Below are 20000 nucleotides of genomic sequence, written 5' to 3' on the forward strand. Positions count from 1 at the left end.
AGCCCCGTATTGGGACTGAAGCCTGCTCCCACGCGTAGCACGCACCTCCCCAGCTCCTCACCCCGGAACCAAGGGCTTCCTGGAGGGATGCGCGGGCAGGATAGCCTCAGAAAGGGCCACAGCAAATCCCAGCCATCTGGACTGGATTTCCCCAGTGAAGAGAACTGGGGAAAGGACTGGAAATCCCCAAGGAAGCCCACAAAGAAGGTTTCCTCCCACCACTCCCTGCTTCAGGTCCTGATGTGGGGGAGAGGCAGAAGCTGGGAAACCAACATTTCACAGCATAACTCCCTCTCCATGGACTCTGGGTAATGACAACCTTTGTAATTTTAGGAAAGACTTGACACTGAACATTGCTTTACGGTATTGTCTTTAATCACTGGAATCAAAACAGACTGGCAGCTTTGCCCCCCTCTGCCAGCCTTCAATCTTTATAAATATTTAACAGCACAGAAGAAAGGAGGGCTGTGTTCACAGGTGGCTAAGGTTAGTTACACCAGCACAAATCCTAAAATACTGTCTCCTGGAGCTGAGCTTTGAAGGAAACATAAACAAAATAATTAGTACCGTTCAGTATTGTTAGCCAGGCTCTGGATTTGCTCTCCAGATATGGGAAGTGACAGCATGCATGTCCCCCTCTGGCCGTGCACCGCAGACCTGCTGGGTCGGTGCCAGGGGAGCTGGGAACTGCAGCCCGGTCATCCTTGCATCCCGGGGTGTGGGGTATCCCTGGTGTCTGCCCTCAGGGACTCTATGCCACCTGTCTTCACGTGGGGGATAGCTTCTGTCTTTTAGCTCCTTCCAGACTTAGCGAGCTACTGATTATATTGCCACGCGAGCTTCTGGCTGCCCTTGAAGAAAGCAGAGTGAAGGTTTTTATTGCTCAAAAAAGCTTGATTTGGCTTCTCCTTAGGATGGGTGAGCAGCTCTGGACTCACAGCAGGAAGATGTCTGCCCAATCAGCTCTGGGAATTACACCTAGTGCCACTGCAGCCAGTGAGCAGCACGATGCAGAACCAGAAAAGAAAACTGCAACACACAAATGCAGTGTGACAAGAGAGGCAAAACCCCTCCCAGCAATGTGGGAGCTTGGCCTCAGAGGATGGGAGAAAAGGGCCGTTTATCTGGCCATATCCCTTCCCTGCCTGCAGGTACTGGCTCCAGAGATGTTTCTCCAGCAATAAGCCTGGGTCAATTTGTCCTCACAGTCATGTACAGAAGGTTGCTCCAAAGACATCTACAAACCCTGGCAGAGAGGTGTGACAGGCAGGTCTCTCACGGGCAGCATGTGCACAGAACTGACAGCATACACGACCCCAAAAGCACACAGAGAGCAGGCAGATGAGGCTGACATGGGAGGACAGTCCAGACCAGCACACCTAGGTGTGCTTCCCCTCAAAAATCCCTCTAATAAATGTCCAGTCATACGACAAACAAAAGCAAATCCCCTCCCTGCTGCATTCTCCCCTGTCTTCTGTAAGCACCTGCCATCTTTTCCCTACAGCTCCTGTATTTAAGTCACATCCTCCTTTCTCCCTGCACCTCCACTGCTTCAGTACATATTTTTGTATATTGAACAAGAAAGTTGGCAGTTCACTTCAGCAACCTCTTCGAGACAACTTTTGCAGTGCTGCACAATCATCCCCTAGGTATGTCTTGCCTGCAATAGAATCACTCTGCCCTTGATCCAGCACTAACCTCTATGCACACACATTAATTTTCATGGACGTGTGCAGCCTTACTGGTTTTGGTGGGGCTGCACTTCAAGTTTAATGCAGACCGAGTCCCTCATGCAATTTTCTTAGCAACAGCAGCAGAGTACAAAGCTGCTGCCGCATCGACCAGCAGCAGGCTGATACTCAGGTAGTTGGGAGGATCAAGTCAAAATGTTCAAGTCAGGATGGGGAAAAGGACCTGTTTTTTTCTGTTGCTTAAATAAAGTAGTGGTAAACTGAAGTGTAAAATGGGAATTAAATCAATGAGGAAGAGTGTGCCTGTGATTCTTCCGAGGGCTATGGCTGCGTGGGAGGCAGAGGTTGCAGCAGTGCTTACGAACAGACCCAAATCCTGAAATTCAGGGGTGCCAAATATTTGCCCAGGGTTATAAATCATTACAAAGAGAAGGCACAGGAAGATATTTGCTTTCTTCTCTTGGCAGCCAAAGATACCCCTTCCTTTCGAACGGCCAAGCCAGTCCCATGCCAGCTCTTAGGAGTCCAGTTCCACCCCTTTCACATCTGCCATAGCACACCTCATCCTTAAGAGACTCCACCGTTTCCAGACCAAGGAGTGATTGATTCCCTTTGTAGCAAAAAATCTACCAAAAAAAAAAAAATTAAACCTTGAAAGTCTGGAAAAACATTTTCAAAGCCCCCAGACAAAACTCAGAAACTGAAGAGCCATGGACCTCATCAAACACTCCTCACCAGGGTGTTTGAAAATGCTGTTCCCTGTGTTTAACATAAGAGCAGTTTCCTAAATCACTGATTACAGGTGTTTCTTACACTTTACACTTCCAAAAATATCTGCTGCTTCTATAGCCGGGGCTTTCCCTCTGGCTTTTATGCAAAAATTCTTATTTCAATTAGTTTCCATATTCTAAACAACAGAAATTTAACAGCATGATCTGAACAAAAAACTCTGTTAAGCTCCAGCTCCTGAAAGCAAGTTTCAGGGAATTCACTTGAATAACCATTTGTATGTCAAGCTACTCATTACCAGCACAATGGGACTTCCAGGGGTCCCTTACCCTAAAGCCAGTCAGAAGTTCGTGCTGGGGGAGGAATTAAACTTTTCACAGCACGTTTCAGCATCTTAATAAATAAAAAGAAAACAAGGGTTCACGGTGAACAGCAAAATCCAACGCCTATCAGCTAGGTGACAGACAGGATTTAACACGTTTTCTGAAATTCTCCTGCAGAGCACACTAAGCCTCCCCCCTCCAGCTCCTTTGGGGGAGCAGCCTGAAGGCAGGCAGCGAGGGATGCAGCTCCACAGATGCCTGGCAGGGGGGATCAAGGAGGAGAAGCCTCCCCTGTGCAGGGTAGGATGTCTCTGCCTCCCAGCAGACCCACCATCAGGCAGCTGCAGAGCTGGGGCCAAGCTGCGAGCAATCAACACGGGCTCAGACGCCCACAGCCTAGGAGAAAAGGCAGGAATAATAAGGAGCTTAAATTAATTCAAACTCCCAAGGATAAAAGCGGTGCAAGTTAGTACACATAGGCAAGCAGGGCAATGCAAGCAGACATTTGCTTCCAAACCACCAACTCACACGGTTCCATTTTCAATGGCTTCACATTTGTCGTTTCTAGCTCTTTGTAAATACAGGAAAGGAGAGTGTTGGCATTTAATAATTTATACTGGACCTCAAAACTGAAAGTAGGGCAGCCTTAATTTCCCCAGTGCTGAGGGATATGGGTTGGCTGACAGGAGTAACAAGACACCAACTGGGAGCAGAGGCCAGACTTTCTGTTGATGCAAAGGAGGCTCCACAAAACAAGACTGCTCGAGGCCTTCCATGAAGCAAAATTGTCTTCTCCCTCTCCCCTTCTTGCCTGCTTATCTTGGGGTTGTGGGGAAGGCTGCACGAGTGAGACAGTGGTTTAAACTGTAGCCTTAAACAGAAAAGATCAGTTCTGATAGTGTTTTCAGCCAGAAAATATGCATGAAGGGTTGCTCTAAAAATCAAGAGCTAGCAAAAGCATGAGCCATGTGATAGCTGGTCTCTTACAGACAGAAAAAGAGATCAGGGATGGTGTTACCAGCTCACTTCCAAAAGCCATTTTGATATCTCACTGCCTTTACTGCCAGAGGAAACTCAAAGAGGGGAAGCACCAGCTCAAGACTATCTGAATTATTCACCAGAGACACTCAGCTGGAATTATCTCCCACTTCAGTCCCCTCAGACAGTCCTAAGATCACAGTTGCGTCTTGAGACATCCTTGCTGTGCCCAGCTGCACTGCAGGACACAAGCTGACACTGCATGCTGGGGTGAGAGCACTGCAGGATCCACCCTGGGCATTTTGTTGTCCCCAGTCCATATTGCCTGGATACTGCACCAAATACATTTTGTGTTGGTTCCCATCCCTTTGCTTTCCAGCATTTGGAGGTCAAATTAAGTCTCCAGGGAGCCCACATATTTGGGGTCAATTTTATCTCCTCTAAAATCACAGATGAAACTCTCGGAATCACGTGTGGCTGAGATCCATGTATTCTGCAGTGGGAAAGTTCTCCCCTTGAGCTTTTGGCCACGCACTTAGGGGTTGCATGTCCCCAGGAGGAACAGCACCACAAAGCCAAGATACACAAGGAAAGCTGGGGCTCTGGATGGTTTCCTGCCATGTGCTGCCATCTCCATCCCAAAGAGCAGCAGCAACAGGTGGAGATGCTGACAGCTGGATGGGGCAGAAGGCTGCATGGTCTGCAGACCCAATGAAACTCCATGCCCAAACCACCACACTCTTAAGGCTTGGGCAGTTTCAGGTGCTCACACTTGAGCTGAGGCAAGCTGATACAGACATGTAGAAGATGGTGAACAGGCCACTCATCTTCTTGCCTGTGCCTTGTTCAGTACTTAGCACAGCAACTTGCAGAACTCAAAACGGAGGCTCGTGGTATTTATTAGCACAGGCAGAGACAGCCTGTGCTAATTACCACAGCTATTACCACAGCCAGCACCTGTGCTGCTCCAGATGGGCACTCGAGGCAGCCTGACTACACAGTGTAAAGTTCAAGGACAGATCCAGCTACATTTGTGCTACAGGAAAAGAGGTTTGGTTGAACCATGGTGCCAGGTGTGTGCCAGCAATCCCAGCACCAATTTATTGTCGTTTCCTCACTAAAAAGGTCTTTGAGAATGTCATCCTGTCCTCTGACAATCAGAGCTGAAGTTACACCTTCAGCACGGATACATTAGAACTTAACTGGTTTTCCACACAGTGTATCAGAAAGGGTAGATAAGATCCCTGATTGCATCTGAGACTTTAGAAGTTTTTTCTCAAAGAAAATATTTGTACCTGTCCATGAGGAGGTGCACAGCTTTGGTACCTACAGAACATGAGCTGCAGGCACATCTATCTTACATGTAACATTTACTGGGGGGACAAGACTTTTTTGACTATGAAGCAGGGGATTCAAAAAAAGAAACTGTCTGCCTTTCTGCTTTCTCAGCAGAACAGAAACCAAGGGCCAAACTCACTAACTCCTTGCTCAGATAAGATGTTATTATTCACAGGAACAAATCTGTTTATATCAACAGACTCATTTGACTACAGGTTGTGGAGCTGGGCTCTAAATCCCTGCGTAACAAAGTCTTTCTAATGATCTCAAGTTTGTTCCCAGAGCTCTAAATAAGCACCATTATGAAATGGCTTTGTACTGGGTAAACACCACAGAAAGCAGTGGCCAGGCTGAGGGCTGAGCTGTGGGGACAAGCTGAAAAACTCAGGCAAGTGTCTGTGTAGGAAGAGCTTTTTGTCCAAAGCAAGCTCTGCAAGCAAGATTGAAGGCTGGATTTCCCCAGTGTCCACACTTTCAGCATTCTGACCTTTCCTTTCCAAATATAATCTGCTCTTCACTCTTACACAGCAGACAGGCCCCTGCATATCACACCGACATGCAAGCCCAGGCCCCGAGTCACTGCAGTAGATTAGCCTAGCTTGTTCCAGTTTTTTTTGTTCTGTTTGGAATGGGATGTTGGCTTCCTCCTGACAGCCAGCATGCCTGTTTTGGGTTTGAAGAGTTGGTGCTTTCACAGCCAGACTTGATACAGGAGTTCAGGGTATTAACTGGAAGGTCTGAGCAGGACATTTTGCACGTATCTTTTCCTTTTCCTGGAGAATTAATAAAAAGAGAGTGTCTAAAAACTGGTATTAACAGGTTGATGTCCTTCAGGGAATCTGTCGAAACGTGCTTGCCAGGAAACACTTAGTAGACTGACAGGATGTCCCCGGCAGCCAGGCAGGCAAGACTCTGGCTTTTTAGCTGTGCATGGCAGGATCTGAGTTCAGAGGCAGGGCAGCAAGTTGTGCTTTCACTGAAGAATCTGCCAAAATGAGCCAAGAAGACTCTCCAGAGCAGAAAAAGGCACATAAAAGTAAACTGATCAGTTTAGGTAACATGTCACATTCTTGGTCAAGTAGACATGGTTTGATACAGCTGGAACTCACAAGCATACAGATTCTAGGAATCCAGCAAAAAATCCCTCACATCCTTTGACAGGAAGATTGCCGACTGGTAAGAAACATGCACAGGAAATCAGCTGAGGGTGGGGAGAGGGAGATCATGTAACAAGTCTTCTGTCCGGGCTTTCCCATCTCGGCCAGGCTGGCTAGTAGTGGTGCTGGTACACAGCTGCTGGGGTAGTGCCATTCTCTATGTGTTTCAGGTGACAGGAGTGACAAAGCAAATGTTCATCTAGCGGGTAACAGCGATGTCCATCTTCATCGTTCAGCTCCATCCCACAGTCCTGCAAAGAGAAGCCACGCAAATTGTTAGAGCTCGTGCTGATCTTCCAGCATCAAGCAGGCTTCCAGGAGGGTGATCCTGTGACAAGGCAGAAGATACCCAGCCAGCAGCTCCTTGCTAGTAAGGCCAACATTTGCCAGAAGAAGGAAGGCATCTGACATAACCATTCTGAGGGGCAGCCTTGTACAAATTTGTCTTGTGCAGATTTATAGAATAAGCTTTATCTCGTGGCAAGGTGCAACCCAGTGTATTTTAAACATGCTTGTGTCTCCTGACACTCTCAGGTAGGATTCACCTCTCCACATGACATTAATTGCAGTTGTACTGATGTGAAACTGGCCTGCTGAGTCAAGGCCTCTTGCCACTGCACAGAAGCGCAATGAGAGAAGACAACTACTTATTTTAATTCACACAGCAGAAGTATGTAGGCGCTCTGTGAAGCCCTGCACAGAGATGGTGTTTAAGAGCTGACATCTCTTGGGATTGCTTTATGCAGTCATATCCTTTTTCCAGCCCCGATGGCACATTCATTTCCCGTGAGCATGAAGGTAACTAACACCACACAGGATCAGTCATCCCCTTAGCATTTCTGAACAATCTGACCTGGAAATCAGATACACTAATGTGATCTGGAGCCCGAGGCTTCTGAAAAGCAGCAGTGGAACCTTACTAAGTCACCCCATTTCCTTCATTAGCAAATAAACTGCCAAGTTTAAAAAGGTGTTCATTAACACTTTGCCCATACTTTTATGGCTAGCAAATGAAATTGCAGCTGAGACACTGCTGTAAAAACTTCTTTCCTCAAATTGGAGTTTTCTCAGCCACTGCTAGAAAGGAACACACAATGCAAGGTTTGAATAGCTCACTTACTACCACTGGAAGGGAAGAGATGTATTTCCACCTTAAAAATAATAGTAGTTACCACTATTAAGTGCCCACTCCCTGAGAAAGAAGCTGACCTACCTCACAGTGATAACATTCCACATGGTAATCCTTGTCCATGGACACAACCCTGATGGTCTCGTCAGACCCCTGTGAGCATTCAAGCAAGAGAAATTACAAAGGCTTACAGCAGGACCAGACACGTGCACCTGTAGATTCCTGCCTGAATATCTGAGCTGCTGGCTGGACACCACAAATAAATCCTGCCACCTCCAGTTATTTTTACAGTAAAGCTTCATCGTCGACTGCAGTTATCCTCTAAAATGTAACACCAGAAATGTTAAATTCTCTCGTTTAACATTCACATCTATCCCAAGTCAGGCGCTAATGATTTGGTAATTTCAATATATCGCATTTCTCAGCATTTTAAATTGGTTTTGCCCAAGATTCATCTCTTTCAAGTATGAAATAAATTCAGAGAGGCCCTTCATGAGCACCACCTGCATTTATTGACATGAAGGAAAGGTATCCCAAACATAAAACTAACAGCAGTATAATCCTGAAGGAGATGAAAAAAAACAGCCTGGCTCAACAGAAATAATCAAAGAGTCATAGAATGGGTTGGGTTGGAAGGGACCTTCAAGATCATTTAGATCCAATCCCCGTGCGTTGGCAGGGACACCTCCCACTAGATCAGAGCCCCATCCAACCTGGCCTTGAACACTCCCGGGGATGGGGCAGCCAAAACTTCCCCGGGCAACCTGTTCCAGTGTCTCACCATCCTCATTGAGAAGAATTTCCTCCTAATGTCTAAGGGAAAGGAGGGGAAAGGAAGGGCAAGGAAAAGCATGAAAGGTCAAAGAAGGTCAGGGAAGAGCAATGAAAGGAAAGAAGGGAAAAGGAAAGTTAAGGAAAGGACAAGGAAGGGACAAGGAAGGGGAAACTAATAGGCTCAATTACACCCATTTCACAGGTGCAGAAGGGACGACTGAAGGGACCTGAGCAGTGCCACCAGGCAACAGGGGTAGGAAAAGGGACACAAGCAGCAACATCTGACACTTTGGTCTCTCAACAAGCAACACTAATGTTGGGCAGGGGTAACATGCTGAGACAAGTTCTTTGGAAAGCCAGCCTTGCAAATACTGGGATACAAATCCAGAGTGAGGGTTTGATCCTGAAAATCATTCTGCCTGGATGCACTGAAACAACCTGAAGCAGACTCCCCTTAAGTTTAGGCCAGGGACATAGGTGCAAGAGTTGATAAACCAGGCAGTGCAGGATTCCTTTACAGCAAACATTAGGCCTGAGAGTGCTGACAGTCTGGTTATGTGCTGTTGGACAGTTTCCTTTCTGGCACTTGGCTGGGACCTCCTGAATGATGGAAATGCTGTTATTTTCCAGTGTCAATAAGTACCTATTACAATAAACAGGATCCCCCCAGCTGTCAGGTGGGGACTATGCCAGCAGAAACACAAGTTTAAGGTCATCCACTGTTATGGTTAGTCTGAGATTGAGAAGCCTAAAATCTACATGGGACTGTTAGTAGGAAACCATGGCACAAACCACAGCCCACAGCACAAAACCTCCTCCTGTGGCCCAGCCTCATCTGCCTGGGGGTACCTATAGGAAGGGACAGGTCTGTTTCTATACTGAGCAGTACCTCTTAAGCAGGGTGTAGAGTGTCTGTGACTCCATAAGGGGGGGAAGTGTGTCTTTACACCAGGGCTGCCTACACCACAGGGTGTCTGTCTCTATACTGGGGGGTGGCACCTATCCAGCAAGGTGCTGTCACTGTACTAGGATTACCACCTATTCAGAGGGAGGGGTCTGCCTCCACACTGGGGACACCCACACTGCAAGCAGGTCTGTCTGTGTATTGGGGGGCAGCTCCATGCAGTGTGGCAGGGTCTGCCTCTATACCAGGGGTGCTCCCTACGATGGGGTCTGCTTCTAACACCAGGAAGTTCCACTATCAAGCAAAAGAAGGCTCACACCTCAAGGGCAGAGTATGAGCCTAGGTCAAAAAGGCTGCACGCCGGAAGAAGAGATTATCTCTCCCCATCCCCGAGGGCATTTGTCTTGACATAGAGTCAAGTGTGAAAGAGAGCAAAGCCTGAGACATGATGCTCCCTTCCTGAAGGGAATACGAAGTAAAAGGCTCTCACCTCAGAGGGCAGAATGGGAAGTCCACATGCTGCACACTTCGGAGCTAAAACTCTGGAAGAGCAACGAGAAAGTGAAAGCAAGTTATGGATCAACAGAGAGGCCTGTATGATCTCAGTGAAAAGACAAAAAGCTGCAGCTGCAAATAACCTATCCACTGGAGAGACTTAAATCTTAATATCATAGATTAATTTTAGGATTAATTTTAAGTAATGCTTGGCACACATTGCTCGGTCAGGCAAAAAGAGATTTTACATTTTACAGTTAATGCCAGAAAAAAAAATACCAAACATACTAGAATTTTTGGCTGTTATTTGGAAGAGAGAATGTGGAGAATCTGAGCAGGACCATCCTCAGAAAAAGACATTAAAAACCACTGGCAGCCTTGCATTGGGGCAAGACATCCCAGAGGAAACACCATAGGACTTGTAAGGTTCCTTAAGGCCTGTTAACATGATACATAAATAATTAAATGAAATAGCAAGGAAACTTGCTATCATTTCACAACAACAGGGGCATACAGAGGCAATCTTGGTGCTACACAGAACAGTTCCCAGGGCTGCTTGAGCAACGCTTAACACCCTCCCTGCTCAGAAAATGGAGCAGGGAGCAAAGCGAGCCAAATGGACACTCAAAATATATGCAGCTCTAATACCATAACTACCAGCTAAGAGCAGAGTAATTTTATTTTACTAAATTAAATATCATAACTACCAGCAGAGAGCAGAGCTGTTTTATTTTACTAAATGACAAGTGTTGTGGTTTTTTTAAGTACATTTATTGGTTGTTTAATTTAGAGCTGGATAACAGTTTTACTTTGATTTCTAAAAGCATTCTTTAAAAGTCAAGCTCAGCCCTGCAACTACTCTAAAAACAACTCTTGTTGATTTCAACAGCAATTCACAGTCTTACTTTAGAGTAGACTGATTTCTTACATCACTGAACACTTCATGAGAACTATTTCTCACTATCTCCCCTTTGCAGAAGGGGCAGCTGAAGCCCAGGGGTGGAGTGACTTCCTCAGAGTTACATGGAAAAATCGATGGCAGGGCAAGAGAAGAGTCATCAGGAATTTCTAGGGTCTAGCCCCATGCTAAAAATTTTACCTTCTAAACCTGTCCCTGTTTTATTAATCCATGCTTCCTAATTAACTGAAAAGCTAAATTAGAGGTTTGAGCATCTCTGCTGTATACTTTGTCCTTACTTGTGGTAATCTCTGACACAGTAGATTTTGTTTTCAGAGTCCACAGTGAATGGCACACCATCCAGACACTCGTTGCAGACCACACATCGGAAGCAGCCTGGATGATAAGACTTCCCTAAAGCCTGCAGGATCTGCAAAAAACCAAGAGACAGGAAAAAAACATGTGATCAGCCAATAAAGGTGAAAACAATAAACACATAGCTTCACATCAGTCAATGCCACAAATTCATCACTGGGGCTGTGTCTTTTTTTGGGGACTTCACCTGAAAAATGAGTTAACAGGGATGGAAAGGGCAGCTGGAATAAATATATATCACCTGGTTCCAGAGAAATTAATTATTAGTGCAGGTAAGAAAACAATTTAGAGTTTCAGTCAAGGTATTTAGCTTTACAAAGGATAGAAATGACAGAATTTAAAGGAAAGGAAATAATTTCTGAAGCCAACAGATTAAGAATACTTAGTAGGATCACAAGGCAAGACATAGCCAGCCAACAAAAGGAAATACATCTTTATATTCTCCATGAGAGGCTGAAAGAAATACTATTGCTAGATTTTCATAATGCCTTAGATATCCAAGAGTTCTGTACTTGCTAGCTTGGCTTTCTGATTAACAGAGACTATGGAAACTGTATTGAACTCAACAGCTGCAATTCACCTGCCGGCTTTGGAGCAGTAATTTACTACCTGGAATACCACTTCTGAGCAAAAAATTGCTTTTCCAATTTTAATGCTTTCCAGTGTAAGCAGGCATGCAAAGATAATCAACGATAAGCATGAGAAAATTTTGGGAGGCATACTGTGAACTAACCGCTCAGAAATTCCTGATTTTTTTGCCTTAGCCACAGGTTACCAGCTAGCATGACCACGAATTTGTCTCCCTCTGAATCACCCACAGCTGAATGCTGCCTGCTGCTAGCTGACCCCCTACCTGAGCCACCACTCCCTGCAAATCTTGAGCTGAAGGTACCTGTTGTAGGCTAATGAGAACCATCTGCTTCAGATGTCCACACATCTACTGAGCAGTTTTCATGGACTTGGACAGATCTGAACTGAGGCCTGGATCCCACACCCTGGCTCAAAACCTGTTCCCCAAGGTATCCACCCAACATCTTCCAGCACCCACAGAAAGCAGCAACAAGGCAGCAGCTTCATCCTGCTGCTCAGGAGTACATGGCTTGACTACAGGAAAGACAGGCTCAGCAGAGCTGCACCGGTGCCCCACAGCAAAGGAGCACTGCAGAGCCATGGCACTTATAGGAAGCATCAACAGGATTATGAATACCCTGTCCAGGGAAGCCTGAAGGGGGATGAAAGAGCTGAAGGCTCTGATTTTTGATTTGCACTGAGAACAGACAGCATGGCAGACAGCAGGGTGCCAGCTTCACTTCCAAGCAAAAAAATCAACAAAAGGCTTAGTGGATTTTCTTTCTGCTACCAATCTCACACCAGGCAGATTACCAGAAGATAACAGACAGTATTGGATATTAATATATTTTGCTTTTGATGCATTCTTCTAAAAAGCTGTGGGATTTTTTCTCCTATAGCAATTATCACTTACCATGTCCATTATCAAATGACCACAAATGAAGCACCTGTCAGCTGACTGCTGGAAACCAGAATACTGCAAGGACAAAAAGAATTGGCTTAAAATTTCACAAGGCTAGTCAAGCATAAACAACATCATATTATGGGGTGTTATTTGCTTGGCCTTTTCCTGTACTCCTTACACAAGCTAAACTTTCCAGTGCTTTTTTGAGTATATGGAGCTCTGGATGAGTCCCTAGCAGATATTCTATAAAGACATCAGACTTTACTGTTTAGATGAAGGATGAGTCCCTGTAACTTTCAAGTCCTAAATTCAAGTTTAATTAAGTATATAAGTAAATACCATAAATGCACATGCAAACAAGGCATTTACTAATAAGACTTACATTCTCATTTGACTGTGAATTTTCATGCCAGGAACTTACTTGTGTTTATCAAAAATTCATATCACAACATCTGTATATATATACTGGTTTGGAAAGCCAAATTCTTCCTTTAGTTACACCAATATAGGTTTACTCAGTGGTATCATCCCAGCCCTCTGGTAGCATAATATTCAAGTTCGGCCCGCAGCACCTTTCTTGCTGCTACTGCTAATATCTAATGGTAAGGAACTGCCTGTCATGTCCATGACATGAAACTCAGGCACAGCACATCATATGTCTAAGGTTTCTGACCTGTCTGAAAGGTGAAAATGCAAACTGGAAAAATTAATTTTAGAGGCATTTAATCAATCTTTCAATTTTCAACATGTGTAGAATATACTGATGAAAACAAAGAAGGTTAATTCACTTTTCTGTCAGAAACACTAGACTTACCCAATAAACAGGCAAATATTACTTTTTTCAAGCCTCAGTGAAGGCTTAATCTATGAGGGCTCAAGGGTAGGGGTGTATATGGCTTTTTGGCTTTTTACCTCCACCAGCTGAGGAGAGAACCATGGGGTTGCTTCATCCTCAGTTACGTTCACACAAAATCCATTGAGAGGAACAGAAAGCTATACACTAAGACACCCAAGCACGATCAGTTCACTGGAAAAGGAAATTCACTCATTGATTCTTCTGTAGCCGTTGATCTCACTCCTGTCTCCACAGCACGGCCACAGAGACATGCTTTGAAGGAACCATCATAAGAGGCCACGGCTTCGACTACAGGCTCTGCAGTGCAAAACCATGGTCTTTCACTTGGCTACTTCCAGCACCACACGTGGATGGCCACCATGGCCGGGGCTGGCCCTGGGTAAAGGGAGAGCAGAAGGGCCAGGCAGGATGCTGGGCTAGAGCTGTATGGAACGTGGGCAAAGCTGCCAGGCAGAAAGGCTGAAGCGTGCTAGCACAAGGGTCAGCTGTCTGCTTACCAGGAAATCTTCCTCACAGAACACCTTGCCATTGACAAAATAAAAGGCTTTTCCTCTCAGCTTTCGACCTGAGGAAAAAACATGGAGAGAAGAGACAGGTCAGCTGACAATGGGGAGAAAATGTGAGCAAAAACTGGCTGCTGGGAAGCGAACAACGAGGGCATCTGAGCACGAACGGCACGCAGCTGGGAAGAGCGCCCAACCCCGGCACGGGTCTTCCCAGGCTCCAAGGTGACTAACCCCATCTCTTCCACTGGCAGTCACTGGTGAATGCCAATCACTGGATCCAAACAGGAGGAGGTAGCTTTGCAATCCTGGACCACCTCCTGGAGATTACAACATGAAATAACCTGGCAAGAGAGAGTGAGGGTACTTGGATGCACACTGGAAAACACCCCAGGAAATGAGCAAGGAGACAAGAGGGCACGCGGAGGGTGATCCGTACTTGACATTGTTCCTCAAAATGTCACCTCCCATGCTGTTCCACTAGAAGGTGCCTTCAACCAGCAGCTGCCAGATAAGCCAGGGCAACGCCTGACCAGCTGGTCTGCCTCCAGCAGAGTGCAACACTGGAGCACTGAGCATGCTTCTCTCTGCTCCTAGCAGCATACTCATTATTGCAGCTGCCAACAAAAAAGTGAAGGCATTTTAAAATATATTATTTTCTTTTTTTCAAACCAGATGACAAAGTTTTTCCAAGAAAGGACTCTACACATGGGGAGGATTTATATTTACTGCAGCTCTTCTGCTTATGCCTCACATTGGCTGTCTGTTTTCAGTTCCACATAACTATGGCAACACATGCTTACGCTGCCACCACTTCTCAATCCCTCGCTTTCTCCCCGAGGAAAAGGGCTAGTTTTTGTTTGTTTGTAAAAAGCTGCTCCTGCCTCTTTGCAGCCCAGTTTCCCTACTCAACCAGGGGTTTGAAATGCAGCCTAGCACTGGAGCAGCTCTGCTTGCCCTGCCCTGGTCAAGGAGCCCCAGGTGAGTGTCCCAGGGCAGCACCAAGAGCAGGGGAAGCAACGCTGCCCAGGCACAGCCAGAGCTGGACTGGCTGCAGGCTGGTTTTGAGGACCTGCCAGGCATTGCTGGAAGGAAATTGGAATCAAAACAGCAGGGCCCAGAAGCCTCCTGCTTAATATGCACATGTAATTTAAAAAGTATTATCCGCTGATAGGTGTATCAATGCAGACAATACACGGGACTTGTCTGGAGCTCACCTCTTGGTGCTTTATGACATGCAGCTACCTGGCAGCCTTCGATGATTAAACACGCTGGCTGCAAAGTACTAAGAAAAGGAGGGAGCAAAGTAAAACCACTTCAATAAATAAAGAGCTTTACTGTCGCCGCGTGCACCAGAGGGCACTCTCAGGCTGGGAAACAACTCGCACTGCTCCTCAGGAAATGCAGATGCTCCAGCAAAGCTCTGAAGTTTTGCCACATGAATCTATCCAGACCAACATCGCACCAGTAGCGTGTAGTGCCCTGCCCAGGCTGCAGCCAGCAAGGAGGGCAGAGGACATGCCAGTGTGTTTCTCAAGGAACAAGCCCCAGTTTGCACATGGAGTAGCTTCATGGTGAAGGTGCAGGCATTGCTTAGCTGTGTGTTTACCAGGCAGTGTAGAAGCCAGAAGCATGCCCTCCCAACATGCTCATTGTCCCTTGCTCTCCTCTAATCCCTGCTGGGGACAACCACTTTACCTGGAGGCCAGCCCATCCTTGCACCAATGTGGACAGCAAACGGGACACAGAAGAAAACCTGATAAACCCAAAAGCGTCTTACTCTGATTCTCTCACCCACCCTGATGCTTTACCAAGCTTGCCAACACCAAGACAGGATTTGGAGCCCAAAATAAAAAGTATCTAATCTTGGATGCTTTTGCTTGGTGGTCCCATAACCCCTCCTTTGTGTCTGCTTGCCCACAGGTAATCCCAGAATGTTTGACAGCAGCTGCAGAGTTCCATTTCCAGAGGAGAGGAAGGAGAGGCATGAGGATAAGCTGGGATTTGCAGCACCTTTGTAAATGGTGGTCCCAAGCGAGTTAACAAGTCTAATGCAGCCAGGAGTACACCCAAAAGTCTCCCACCGATTTAAATACAGCCTTGGGATTTGGCACTCCTAACAATGAAAAAAAAAACCAACAAAACACAACAAAGCCAAAAAAACGTTTAACTTTGACTTTAAATTGTGAGATAGTGCAGGCTCCAGTTCAGTGCAACGGGCAAGTGCCCAAGCGACTTTCCACCTGCAATGTCTCTCCTTCAAGACAAGCCGACAGGAGTGAGGAAAAACATATGCACGGAGCCATGCAATGAGGAGACACTTCTTTGGACGATGGCCGGTGCACGAGCAGCAGCCATCACAGCAGAGGGGATGAGGTTTGGATTGCTGCCACCATGCCATTCTTCCACGGTGACAACAAGCGCATTTACCGGCCATTCTGCACCCAGTGTATTTTTAACCCTGTGACATTAGCAGGTCAAGATTGATGGCAACAGACCTTCAGAGAAGGTGCCACAGCCGGTGGTGCCCTGTGTCTGGGCTCCTGCTGCAAGCTCATTCAGCAGAGGGATAAACCCCTTTATAAAGGACTTAAACCTGGCTGTTGGTGTTACATGGGCACATGGAGAAGAGGTGCTGACACCAAAAGCACTTTGAGGGAAAGGGCTGTGTGTGTGTCATATAATTACTTTCTTTAGGGAGTAAGTGGTCATTTTGATTACGTTTAGCTCCTCTCCACAACTCTCTTTAAGCCCCTGGCAGAAGTGTAAATGGAAGTTTGACAAAAACACTAGTAACTAGGTATGCCTGCAGCCACACCAGGAGCAGCACATGCAAACACAGCCCATTTCTTCCTCTGCTGCTCACAACCTCTCGGGATGGACTTCTCCTCCCACCACCCCTTTGACGTGAGGAAGCATCTCCTCATTGTACACATGGGGAAGAAAGATGAAGGAAAAGCTCACTTCCCCAAGCTGCACTGGGGACCATCCCAGTGGAGCTGGGAAATGCACGTTCTGGCTGTGGCCACACCAGTGAAACAAACAATGCTGGGACTGCCCCACAGTGCAGAGCAGGGCAGCAGCAGCTTCTGTCCCTGCACTGAGCTCCCTGCCACGGGACAGCACCTTACATTAAACAAGTCCCTCTCAAAAGCAATACTTCTGACTGTGTGCCTGCAGAGCCTGGCACAGGTGTTGCTTCAACACAGAGATGCTGTCATAATTTCACCTCAAGGAAGGACTGAGAACTGAAATGGCATACAAGGAATCACATCTTGATCACTGCCTACTTTAAATATGCCTCACTTCAAACATACATAATGATGACTGCAGAGACTATATCCTTTGATAAACCCAGGAGCATTAATGCGTGGCCTGCTGCTTTCAGGATCAATTGCTCTAATGTCTTAAGCTGCTGGCTCCTGACCATATTTCACTTTCACTTCCACTTCACTCTGAATTTAGCTAGTCTTTCACCTGAAAAAAATCAGACTATTAAACCTCCTTGTCATTTCAATCCTACCATCTTCATTCATTGTTACAAGATCTCTTGCTCCTCTTCCTGACAGGAGGTTTGAGCCTCATGCTTTTATGTACTGCTCATCCCTAACACAACTGTCTAATCTGTTTAGCTGTGGGAGCTCCAGGATGACCTTGAGGTCATTTAAGCACCGATTTCAGAATATTTCAGGCTTAGTCACTGGTGCCTTGGTGCTAAAATAAACACACTTTGCTTAGCAGCTGATAATAGGCATACCCCCAGGCTGCACTTCCAGGATGCTGCTACTTTTGTCTGCTTTCTCCTTTTGAAGTTCATATAAAGAGGGGTTTGTTTACCTGGGACTTGCAACAGCCCAAGGAGATGTTGGAAGAGGCATCAGTTGCCTGCTGGAGAGCCAGACCAAACTTTCTCTTTTGAAGCTGCTTTTCCATTATTTACTAAAAGGACAATGAGGTCACACCCATGTTCAAAGACAAGAGATTGCTCTCAATGTATGTAATGGTACAGGGCAGTGACTGGATCCCTGGGTTCAATGGAGATGCATGACCAGGACCCTCTCCTTGCTGGGGAGGCATCATGGACCTCACTTATCACTTATCTAAGCACCATGGAGCTCCCTGAGGTGTCTGCACAGCAGATGGACAAGAATCACTGCAGACTGGCAGCTGTTCCTAGGTCCCTTTCACACTGACAACCCTGGGCCTCTGTCACTACAAAAATCAGTCCTTCTCAGAGCACCACAACTGTAAGATAAATTTGGATGTGTAATTACTAGTGGCAGGTGAATACAAAAGGATTTCAGTTTCTGGATTGGCTAGATGTAACCTCCTGACACACTAGTGGGACGGCAGGCTGGAAAGGGTGGCTCTGGCCCAACCTGCAGTCTTTCCCACAGTTTTCATTTTCGTCCACATAGAAGTACAAGGAGGTTTGGATCAAAGAACCTACTCTAGTCTGTGCACACCCTGCAGGCAGCACAACAGTTGCAGGCAGAGCCAAGAGACCCCAGCTGCCCCATATCGTAGAGAAGTCCCTGCTGCCCATAGTTCAGCAGCACGCAAGACCCACTGCTGCCTGGCCAGCACACGTGTTTATGGAGCAGCACAAGTATTTATGGATACTGACTTTGCTGACAGGCAGCACAGTGTACTACGAGTGCAGCAGCCTAGGTTGAACATCAGAGAGGTTTAATTTCTGCCATCTGTGCTATTTCTGTTGAACACCACTGAAGCTGGATGCAGCGCCCAGTCTGACCCAGAAGTGTCAATATTTCCAATCTGCACTTAAAAGTGGGGCTGCACAAAAGGGTCACTTAGATGCCTGCATATCCTCCTCAGGTAAACTCATACTGTGATTAACTGGCAGACACCCCAGATTAGATCAAAGCCCTGGTGAAACCATAGGCAGGATTATAGGATGTCTCTTAGAAAAAACTGTGCTGAGATACAGCAACTCTGTTCCTATGAAGATGTTCAGTCTCCCTCTCAACTATACAAGCTGTACTGTAAAATTGCAAAAAAATGCCCTCCATGCTCTCATAACATATTTGAGGTGGTAAAAACAAAGGACAAACAAAACCCTGAGAACACAGTCTGATGCCTGAAAGCAAAAACATGCTCTGGTACATGGATGAAAATGTCAACTGCCTCTAACAGCAAAGCAACCTCAGATGAAGGCAGAAATGGCTTCTCAGAGGGAAACATTGTGAAACCACAGTAAGCCACACAGCCCCTCCCTCGCTGATGGTGAACTGTTGCAAGAAGACATTTAAATGCTTTTCTTTTTAGGGAAAACCCCTAGAAGCCTCAAAAGTCAGAGGTAAGACAAAGTCACCCTGGGACAAAGCAGCATTATGACCTGGGGAGTCCCTGCTGAGGTACTGTTTTCAACTCTGTGTCCTTGGTGAATGCAACTCTACATCAAAATTGGATGACGGAGCATTTATTAAATTTCTCTAGGTATGGAAGAGGCTTCAGTGCTCACTGAGCCACTACTCAGAAAATTATTCATAGGTACCATTAAAACATTGTAAGAAACCCCCTAAAATCGTTACAGCACAATTAATCCTATGCTTGTGCTTAATAAAAAACCCACATACTTTGAATATGACATTATAAAATAAAAAGACCAGCACAACTGGAAATGTATTCTGTTGAAGGTTTGAACCTTTTTTCTCACATTGCCCTAATGATTTCAGACTTTCAGTCAGTACTAAAACCCACACAAGTGACTCAAACAGCTAGGAGATTGATAAACCCCTGACTGCATCTCCTGTCTGTGAGCTGAACACTTTCCAGTGGGAATTATCTACTGAGGACACCTGGGCCATGCCAAAGTCCCTTCAGCTCAGACCCCAAAGCATTACCACCCTGAAATCTGGCCAGGAAAGGAACAAGTACTGTCATCCTACTGTGAAAGGTGCCCTGGCATTTCTCATCTATGGCAAGCACTTCTTGTGCCAAATAGCAGGGATTTCTCACCAGCAAGCTGAGAGACTGCAGACAAAAAGTCACCAAGAACAAAGCAGCAATTTAGACTGGAGTAGAAACACACACTGATGCTTTCCCTGTCTCCCAAACTGTTGGTAAAGCCAGGCACGGCTGATTTTCTTCCGAGGATACTTTTGCTAAAAAAATATTGGTTACTATGTGGACTCTTGCATGATAATTTTATTAAAGGGATGCTGAGGAAGGATTACCAGCAGTATTTTACACTCTCCACTTCGAAGATCTGCCTGTCAACCAATACAGGAATTTTATACCCAATTACAAGCAGTAAATTCTGCCTTGCTAGAAGACCTGGTAGTTTCTGCATCTGAAGATAACCATACACACACATGCACCACAGGGAAATTCACTTGGCAAGGCTGCTTGT

The 20000-nt window shown here is 46.0% G+C and overlaps 1 protein-coding gene across 1 annotated transcript in view; it reads right to left on the reverse strand.

Moving 5' to 3' along the window:
- Positions 1–353: 353 nt before the first annotated feature.
- LIMD1 (LIM domain containing 1) overlaps positions 354–20000 on the reverse strand; it is a 35937-nt gene continuing 16290 nt past the window's right edge. Inside the window, exons 3-8 of the mRNA XM_051610775.1 lie at positions 13619–13686; positions 12275–12337; positions 10716–10846; positions 9514–9565; positions 7430–7498; positions 354–6467 (exon numbers count right to left, since the gene is read on the reverse strand). Of these exons, the coding sequence (XP_051466735.1) occupies positions 6330–6467; positions 7430–7498; positions 9514–9565; positions 10716–10846; positions 12275–12337; positions 13619–13686 (521 nt within the window). The 3' untranslated portion in view covers positions 354–6329. The remainder of the gene's footprint in view (positions 6468–7429; positions 7499–9513; positions 9566–10715; positions 10847–12274; positions 12338–13618; positions 13687–20000) is intronic.

This window comes from Apus apus, chromosome 2, assembly GCF_020740795.1.
Source record: "Apus apus isolate bApuApu2 chromosome 2, bApuApu2.pri.cur, whole genome shotgun sequence".
NCBI lineage: Eukaryota > Metazoa > Chordata > Aves > Apodiformes > Apodidae > Apus > Apus apus.